This window comes from Gossypium raimondii, chromosome 1 (assembly GCF_025698545.1).
Source record: "Gossypium raimondii isolate GPD5lz chromosome 1, ASM2569854v1, whole genome shotgun sequence".
NCBI lineage: Eukaryota > Viridiplantae > Streptophyta > Magnoliopsida > Malvales > Malvaceae > Gossypium > Gossypium raimondii.
In genome coordinates, this window is record NC_068565.1 from 27,765,272 (window position 1) to 27,774,794 (window position 9,523).

Sequence of the window (9,523 nt, forward strand, 5' to 3'; positions counted from 1 at the left end):
GTTGATGATTAAATTTTTAAATCTAGAATAAATTTACATATTATATAAATGTTATCTATTAAAGTTATAATGCTAATTTAATAACTGCTAAATTATCTTTCTGTGCTTAATTTAATAGAGATGATCAAAAGAAAAAATTAAATAATTGATGATTATTTTATAAATTTTAAATTAAAAAAATACTATGAGGAGTGTGTAATTAGAAAAAAAGAAAAAAAAAGAGGAGTAAAGCAAAATTTCTCGCCCAACTAAAGTGAAACAGCGTGACCAAAATAGCCTTTTCTTTCCTAACAAGAAACGGTGCTTCCCTTCTCTTTGTAAATATCCCAACTGCCCTTCTCTCCTACATTTCTCATTCTCCGAACCTACCCAAGTCGACGAAACCAAAGCCCCCCACCAAATATCTTCCTGCTTCTTCAACACTTCAATCAACCAGAAGTTATGTCTAAGCAAGCCGAATCCTCCGACTCGTAAGTACCCAGATCTCTCTTTCCCTTTTCCTTTCATGGGTTTCCTTTGGATTTCTCTGATCTGATTCTAATTTTCCGTTTCAGGAAGGGGACTAAGAGGGATTTTAGTACGGCAATCTTGGAAAGAAAGAAGGCTCCGAATCGAGTCGTTGTCGATGAGGCAATCAACGATGATAACTCCGTTGTTTCTCTTCATCCTGATACCATGGAAAAACTCCAGCTGTTTCGCGGTGACACTATCCTGATCAAGGTTTCTACTTTAGATTCGGATATTTTTAGTCCCCTTTTTGTAGGGTTCTTTTAGGGCTTCTTTCTTTTTTTGTCAGTCTTGCTTAATGGGTTTTGTTTATGTTAGCTGTTTGTTGTGTTTTAGGGCTTAATTCTCACTTTTTGTTTGAAATTCGGGGTTTTATTTGATGGATTTTCTTGTGTTTTTTATGCTGCTTTGTGTTGGTCTTCGGTTGGGTCTGTTGGTTGATTGGATGTGTGATGGAAGTTTTGTACGTGATGTTGTTGAGGTTCAATGTTGTAGGGTATTTGTTTATGTCAGATGTTTTGTACATGATGTGTTTTAGGGTTAAATTCTCACTTTTTTGTTTGAAATTTGGGATTTTATTTGACGGCCTTTCCTGCGTTTCAATGCTTGTTTTGTATTGGTCTTCAATTAGGTATCTCTTGTGGTAAGATTGGATGTATGATGGAAGTTATTGTAGGCTGTTACATGATTTTGTTGGTTAGTGTCTATATTATATCTCCAGTTACTGTTTATCTTTTAGGTAAGAAGGCTAATTTGCTAAGCCTGTCATCAAAGGCTGGTTCTTTACCTGGGAATGTGCAGTATTAAGTTAAGAGGGCATTCTGGAATCCAAGCTTTTCTTTAATGTGGCATGAGTAGTTATTGAATAGCTATTGATTTGTAATTATTCATATGGATTTCAATTTTCCATGTCTTAAGAGTTCCTTGCTAATGTTGTCGTTTGTATTATTCTTTTGTTCCACAGGGGAAGAAGAGGAAGGATACTATCTGCATTGCTCTTGCAGATGATACATGTGATGAACCAAAGATCAGGATGAACAAGGTTGTCAGGTCAAACTTGAGGGTTAGGCTTGGTGATGTTGTCTCCGTGCACCAGTGTCCTGATGTTAAGTATGGAAAGCGTGTACACATATTGCCTGTGGATGACACAATTGAAGGGGTTACTGGAAATCTCTTTGATGCATACCTGAAACGTTAGTTTAATTTTTATCTTCTATTTCCAACTAAAGGTTTTTGATAATCTATTTGTGGTGATTTGGTCAACTAGGCTGGTAAAGAGGTAAAACATGTTTTTGGTTTGATAATCGATCATAAGATAATAAGACTTTAGTTTATTATTCTTAACCAAATATGAGCTTTTTGATTGATTAATATAAAAGCTACTATATTGGTTGTTTGAATATATTATTTTTAACCTTTTGGAGTAGTTTCTATTTTTTTTAATAAATTTTAAAGCAATTTATTGGAAGGTTTAAGCTTTCAAGAGTTTTTCCTTTCTGTTTGTTTATGCATTTAACAGCTGTTTTTTGTTGTGTTCTTTTTCTTTTGCGCCTTACATTGATTTATTTCTGCATTGGTGGTTGACTTAGCTTCATAAAAGTATCCTAGCTGGCTTAGTATATGCATGGGCATGTATGTGTTATAGCGTCACTCAAATCTTATCGCATATCAAACATTGCTACCTCTTAACATGATTGCTGACTGGATTTAATGTTAAACTTTTTATAATGTTGTCTGTAAATGCTGACCATGATAATTGTGGATTTACAGCTTACTTTCTTGAAGCATACCGGCCGGTGAGGAAGGGTGATCTCTTCCTTGTTAGAGGTGGAATGAGAAGTGTAGAATTCAAAGTTATCGAAACTGATCCTCCCGAGTACTGTGTTGTCGCACCAGACACTGAGATATTCTGTGAGGGAGAGCCTGTCAGGAGAGAGGATGAGAACAGATTAGATGAGGTAGGTTATGATGATGTTGGTGGAGTGAGAAAACAGATGGCTCAGATTCGGGAACTAGTGGAGCTTCCATTGAGGCATCCACAGCTCTTCAAATCAATTGGTGTGAAGCCACCTAAAGGAATTTTGCTTTATGGACCTCCTGGGTCTGGAAAGACTTTGATTGCTCGTGCTGTTGCAAATGAAACTGGCGCTTTCTTTTTCTGCATCAATGGTCCGGAGATCATGTCAAAATTGGCTGGAGAGAGTGAGAGCAATCTCAGGAAAGCATTTGAGGAAGCAGAAAAGAATGCACCATCTATTATATTTATTGATGAAATTGACTCGATTGCACCCAAGCGTGAGAAGACCCATGGTGAAGTTGAAAGGAGGATTGTTTCTCAGCTGTTAACATTAATGGATGGGCTTAAATCCCGTGCACATGTTATTGTTATTGGAGCCACAAATCGTCCCAATAGCATTGATCCAGCTCTCAGAAGGTTTGGAAGATTTGATAGGGAGATTGATATTGGCGTTCCTGATGAAGTCGGCCGTCTTGAGGTTCTTCGTATCCACACGAAGAATATGAAGTTGGCTGAAGAGGTAATGTCAAAAACCGAATATTTATTTTCCTCCCTCAAAATTCTTGTACCCTTTTTTTACCTCGCTAAAACTGAAGTATTGAATCTATTATGATTTCCTGATCTAATGAAGGTTGATTTAGAAAGAATTGCCAAGGACACCCATGGTTATGTTGGTGCTGATCTTGCAGCACTTTGTACTGAGGCAGCATTTCAGTGCATCAGGGAAAAGATGGATGTGATTGACTTGGAAGATGAGTCGATAGATGCGGAGATACTCAACTCTATGGCAGTCTCAAATGACCACTTCCAGACTGCTCTTGGAACAAGCAATCCGTCAGCGCTGCGTGAAACTGTGAGTATTACCAAGATTCTTCTGTTGTGGTAAATATAATATATTATTCTTTGCTGGTTGTTAGTTTTTGGTTCAGTTTTGTTTCTGACCATTCTCTTCTTACATTGGTCAGGTTGTTGAAGTGCCTAATGTCAGTTGGGAAGATATTGGTGGCCTTGAGAATGTTAAAAGAGAGCTTCAAGAGGTAATACTCTGAACTGGTTTTTTTTTTTTTTTATATTCAAACTGAACCGGATTTCTTTACTTTTCCATTTTATTATGTTTTAAAAATTTATCAAAAAAAAAGGGACCAATTTGTTATGTGCCAGACTGTTCAATATCCGGTGGAGCATCCTGAGAAGTTTGAGAAGTTTGGGATGTCACCTTCAAAGGGAGTACTATTTTATGGCCCTCCAGGATGTGGTAAAACACTTTTGGCTAAAGCTATTGCCAATGAATGTCAGGCAAACTTCATTAGTGTCAAGGGACCTGAATTGCTTACAATGTGGTTTGGAGAGAGTGAGGCTAATGTACGTGAAATTTTTGACAAGGCACGCCAGTCCGCACCTTGTGTCCTCTTCTTCGATGAACTTGATTCCATTGCTACCCAGGTACTCAAGGCTATCAAAAATTTTTTTTCTTTATCGATCAAGTAATTCGGTAGAAACATGGGTTTTTGTTTGGACCTGTCAATTTGATCCGAACACAAAAACCTCATCTCTATTAAACCAAGGCAAAACCCGACCCAACTTAATTTGACCATGAAAAGTCAACAACCAATCCCATCCAAACCTGGATCTGAAGCTAATCTGAACTATACTATCCGAACCTGAAGTTGACAAGAACCTGGAATTATCCAAACTGCGATGACCCGATCTGAAAAACTCGACCCTCAAACTCGAAATGACCCAAACCCAAAAGTGACCTGTTCAATTGGCAGGTCTAGTTTCTGGGCTTGGATCATTCTGGCAATGAAAATATGCTCTTCTTTGTGCAAAGTCTGTTTTTCTTTCCATCATAATGCTGACATTATGCTATATATTGCAGAGAGGAAGCAGTGTAGGTGATGCAGGGGGGGCAGCTGATAGAGTTTTGAACCAACTTCTTACCGAGATGGATGGCATGTCTGCCAAGAAAACAGTTTTCATCATTGGAGCTACCAACCGACCTGACATTATAGATCCAGCACTTCTTCGTCCAGGTCGTCTTGATCAGTTGATCTATATTCCTCTCCCTGATGAGGAGTCACGCCATCAAATCTTTAAGGCCTGTTTGAGGAAGTCACCGATTGCAAAAGAGGTTGATGTCAAAGCTCTTGCCAAATATACTCAAGGCTTTAGTGGAGCAGACATTACGGAAATTTGTCAACGTGCATGCAAATATGCTATAAGAGAAAACATTGAAAAGGTATGATTATGATACTTCAATTTTCTCTCGCATTAGTTTTATCTTGTATATGATGATAGATAAGGAATATATTGTGTTCTTTTCCTCAAAATGTTCAGGATATCGAGAGAGAAAGGAGGAGGAGTGAGAATCCTGAAGCCATGGAAGAAGATGTTGAAGATGAAGTTGCAGAAATCAAGCCTGCACATTTTGAAGAATCGATGAAGTTTGCTCGTAGGAGTGTGAGTGATGCGGATATCCGCAAGTACCAGGCATTTGCACAAACATTGCAGCAATCAAGGGGATTTGGAAGTGAATTTAGGTTTGCTGAAACTGGTTCAAGGACTGCAGCATCTGATCCTTTTGCAGCTTCTGCTGGTGGAGCTGATGAAGATGACCTTTACAGTTAAATTACCTTTCATCTGTGCTTGCTTATGGGTCTTTCATATAATATTTACATATAAACGTAGTGTTAATTTAACTGTATGATATTAAGAACACATTGGCACAACTCTTGAGCCTGTGGCTGCTCATTGGAGTTTAGAAAACAGGTTTTGTTATTTTGGAATTCCAAGTTTTTATTTTATACTAGAGTTAAATTCAATTTTTACCCTTTCCATCATTTAAATAGAATTAACAATATTTATTGTTCGAAATCGGATTTTGGATATTTTAATACATTATTTTAATTCATTTTATGGATAACGGGATCGGTGTTTTGTTTATATTTTTGCTGTTAATATGTAAGGGTTCTATATTCATTTTATAATTTGTTTTATTTTCTAGAATATAGGTTTTCAATTTATCATAAAAATATTGTAGTTTAAAAATAATTTAGAAAAATATGGTATATTTACATTATTTAAAATTAATTGAAATTTAAAGTTATACATAAGTTTTGATATAATTTATAATGTTATATGTTAATTTTATTCGGTATGTAACAAATCTTAATTTTGATTGGATTTTCACATTTTACTTATCGTATTATTTATGTTATAAATTTTTATTAAATCTTACATATGATATATTAGTTTAAAATTAACTAATAAATTCAAGTTATTTTCATGATTAAAAAGTAAACACTTAAGAAAAAGTAGTTTTTTATTTTTCTAAGAAATATATTTTTAATCTAGGTGAAAATAATTTGAATTTGTTTGCTTGTTTTTAATTTATTTAAATACCATGTCTACAAATGACTTAATACAAAGTTGTGCCATATAAAAATGCGGTTAGTGAATGTCCAAAAGAAAAAGAAAACGGGTTAATGAAATGTGAAAATTGAGCCAAAATTAAGATTTGATATATACAAATGTACTAAATTAAAGTAAGTGTATCCTTTTAGAAAATAATTGTAGTTTTCTCTTACAAAATATATTTTTTTCTAAAATTGCTTCATTACATGACTTCACAAAAAAAAAACATTTTTTGTGATAGGACACAGGTGGATAAAACCTCCATGTCACATGGAAGTTTCACAAAAAATATATAATTTTTGTGATAGCAGGACATGTATCGAATTTAGTCAAACCTCTCTGTCATGTGATAGTTTCACCTAGCTTCAACATATGTTGTTTCAAATATAAAAAAAATATTTCATTTTTTTTAAAGTGCCCCATTATATGGTGATTCGAAGAAAAGGAATTGAACTAGACTTTTGTGTTGTTTTTTATTAAAAAAAAATTATTTTTATTATTTTGAAAGTGCCCCCTTACATGGCGGTTTCACAATCATAATTTTTTTTTTCTAAAATAGTGGGTTTAAAAGCAATTTTAAATCCTTACTCACCAGTCAATAGAAGCATCCATTGGGCCAAAGAAATTTCAATTTGAAAAAAGATTATTTGATCTGGTCCCTTCAATCCATCAAAAACCTAGTCCCCAACAACATCACGCCATGTGGTGCTTTAATAAATTATTTTTTTGAATTTGTCATGTTAGGTGGCAGTTTTAGACTTCGAGACTCCAAAATTGAAAATAAAATTACAAAAACATCCTAATGCAGTCTATATATCCGTCTACATCCCCCCCCCCAAAAAAATATTCTCACAATTTCTTTTCTTTAAGCTACTCTCTATTTTGTTGAAGTTCTTTTTTTCAGTTGTGTTTTTTTAAAATTATTATTTAATTTGGTTAATTGCATTGTCGGAGTTGATAATGTTATTTGTATGCAGTTGTTATATTGTTTTGTTATTTTCCTGAATGTGTATGTTGATTTAAGAAGATGGACTGTATATTTAATGTTGTAGTCCCTTACAACAGACAAGTTCACTATACTAAAAATGGTATTGTATTTAATTTTTTACTTTCATTAAACATCATGTTCAATAAGAACATCAAAATAGAATAATTGAAGGCAAGAATCAATAGGAAAATTTCCGCTTGTGAAAAGGTAGTGTCCACTCTATTTTTTAAACTTATGACATCTTCAAACCCAATCATTTATGCTCTAATTGAATTAGTTGAAGATGATGACGTTGAAGCGATGATCACAACACCTTCCTCATCCGGGAATAATGTAGTGGGGCTTTATGCACAATTGGGTGATGTTGAGTAAGGGAACACGTTAATTGATGTTTCGTCATCTTGCAAATATGTCTAGAGCACTATATCCTCAATGCGATCCTACTAATACATGCTAGTATACCACAATTGTTAGAGGATGATCTTCTTTATACAAGTCGAATTTTAATTTCAATTTAAGTCTGAAAGATCCATAACAATTCATCGCACCATTAACATCTACAACTCCTTTGTATGTAGATCCATTTTCCTACAATGGAGGGAGAACTTCCGCAGTGATACAACCTTTAGTAGCTAGGTTTGCATCGGGTTCCATTGAGAAAGAGGAAGAGGAATGGGAAGAGAAAAAGGAAGAGGAGGAGGATGCTAGCACCAATGTGACAAAATTTAGTGTTCCAGACCGTGATGAAGAAGAGGATGCCACTGAACAAGAAGATGATATTCAAGAAAATGGAGAAGTGGATGCTGCCAAACCAGCAGTGGATCTTCCATCACATGAACCTTCCTCTCGTATACACTTGATTGATGAAGATGAAATGGATGCACTAGAATTCCTTGAATATCTTTGTAACGCCCTCCACTCGACCTGGTCGATCAAATTCGAGTATTGGGTGTAACGCCTAAGGACAGACATACTTAGATTCGCACTTTACTCTCGACTCGCCTATGTAACTATTGTAATGCCAGCGTAATAAAATTTCTAAGTCCTTTACTTGGAATATCTCATTTATACATATGATAATTAACTTTTTGTAAAATGTATATTTACATTTACATTCTGAAACAAACTACAGAGATCATTACTTAAGGCTTTGCCTTTCCTATTACATGAATACGGAGTATTACTTAAATTATTATCTACATTCTTCACTTCGCCATATAACTTTCTATAAAACTTGTACTTTTATAGCCTTTCTTGGTGTAGACTATGTCTTCTTATCCCATTCTTTGGGTAGGCTTCTCTCTTATAAACTTCTATTTTCTGTATGCACATCAACACGAGCCACCGCTACACACAATTCTTTACAACTTGAAATAGGAAACAACTTATATAAGTTCTAGAGAGCTTAACAATCTTTACTACTTGTTCCATTACACTGTAGCATACTAAAGACTTTGCATATTCCTTGGCCTATGTCCTTCCTTGGCGGTTACTTTGCTATATTGTTCCTTATAGTGTAGTTCATACGTAATTGACTAAGACTTCTTTAAGAATGTACTACATGTATCATTCATTACTTCTTCATCCTCTTATCCATATTGTATCATTACTCTTCTAGTGCTAGCCACATACTTCCTTCTAGCCCCTTTCATCCTACTGACTATTTCCTCATTTTGTTTATATAGAGTTCACCTATCTTTAACGTTTGGAGCATTTCTAACACTTGCTGTAACAACCCGTTTTTAGTGCAATCAGAATAGTGGTTTTAGGACCACAAATCAGACGAAAAAATTTTTATTTTATTATTTTAATGTCTAAGAAATGTTAGTAGGGTCGTAGTAAAATTTCATTAAGAAATTTTGACGTTTGCATTCTTAATTAAGTAAAAAGGACTAAATCGTAAAAGGTACAAAAGTAGAATTCTATTAGTTAAAGGTATCAATTGGCTATGAAATTTAAACGTGAATGGATTTAAATGGTAATTAGACCATTTATAATGTTAGTGGACAAAGATGGAAACAAGATTAAGTGATTTTAATGTTAATAGCCAATGTTAGTTTGGTGAATTAATAAATAAGTTTAAGTAAAATAATATAAACAAAGGTGTCATCTTCTTTAGTTGATTTCTTCCACCGAAAATTGAAGGAAAGAAAGCCATAGCTAGGGCTAGGCATTCGGCCAAGCTCTTCCATTGCATGTGAGTGTAATTTTGTCCCGTTTTTAATGATTTCTATGTTTTTGAAGTCGTTGTAGCTTAATCTAGCTAGCTCGAGGGTCAATTTGAAAAAAAAATTAAATGTTTAGGGTTTTTCCATGAATGTTCTTACATGATTCTTGATGTTTTATGAAAGATTATGCGTCCTTGTTGATAAAAAAAACAAGGTTTGTAAAGGGATTTTTGATGAAATTGTCATTTAGGGACTTATTTGTAAAATTAGTAAAATTCTATGTTAAATTCATGAAATGGTGATTTGTATGAGTTGGTAGATGTCCCTAGTGAATTCGGCTAACATGAATTAGGGATGAAAATGTTTAAATTTCAATTTACAAGCTTAAGGACTTAATTGTAAAAAGGTTAAAATGTTAAGGAAAAATTG

General features: G+C 34.4%; 1 protein-coding gene across 2 annotated transcripts; it reads left to right on the forward strand.

The window, feature by feature from the left end:
• Nucleotides 1-359: 359 nt before the first annotated feature.
• Nucleotides 360-5,352, forward strand: LOC105785510 (cell division cycle protein 48 homolog). 2 transcript variants are annotated; one of them, XM_012611607.2, is made up of 9 exons: nucleotides 360-470; nucleotides 555-720; nucleotides 1,472-1,700; nucleotides 2,278-3,044; nucleotides 3,156-3,377; nucleotides 3,490-3,561; nucleotides 3,686-3,967; nucleotides 4,404-4,763; nucleotides 4,862-5,352. In XM_012611607.2, exons 1-9 carry the CDS (start codon nucleotides 442-444, stop codon nucleotides 5,150-5,152), a joined length of 2,418 nt encoding a protein of 805 aa, XP_012467061.1. In that variant the 5' UTR covers nucleotides 360-441; the 3' UTR covers nucleotides 5,153-5,352. The 2 variants fall into 2 exon arrangements, with proteins under 2 accessions (XP_012467061.1, XP_052489014.1); XM_052633054.1 differs by having other exon boundaries at nucleotides 3,821-3,967.
• The last annotated feature ends 4,171 nt before the right edge of the window (nucleotides 5,353-9,523 follow it).

Bases quoted from the DNA above. Each gene is read 5' to 3' on its own strand.
- LOC105785510 (XM_012611607.2), top strand. From the start codon at position 442: ATGTCTAAGCAAGCCGAATCCTCCGACTC. The intron at 471-554 runs GTAAGTACCCAG...TTTCCGTTTCAG, and splicing joins CAAGCCGAATCCTCCGACTC to GAAGGGGACTAAGAGGGATT. The intron at 1,701-2,277 runs GTTAGTTTAATT...GTGGATTTACAG, and splicing joins CTTTGATGCATACCTGAAAC to CTTACTTTCTTGAAGCATAC.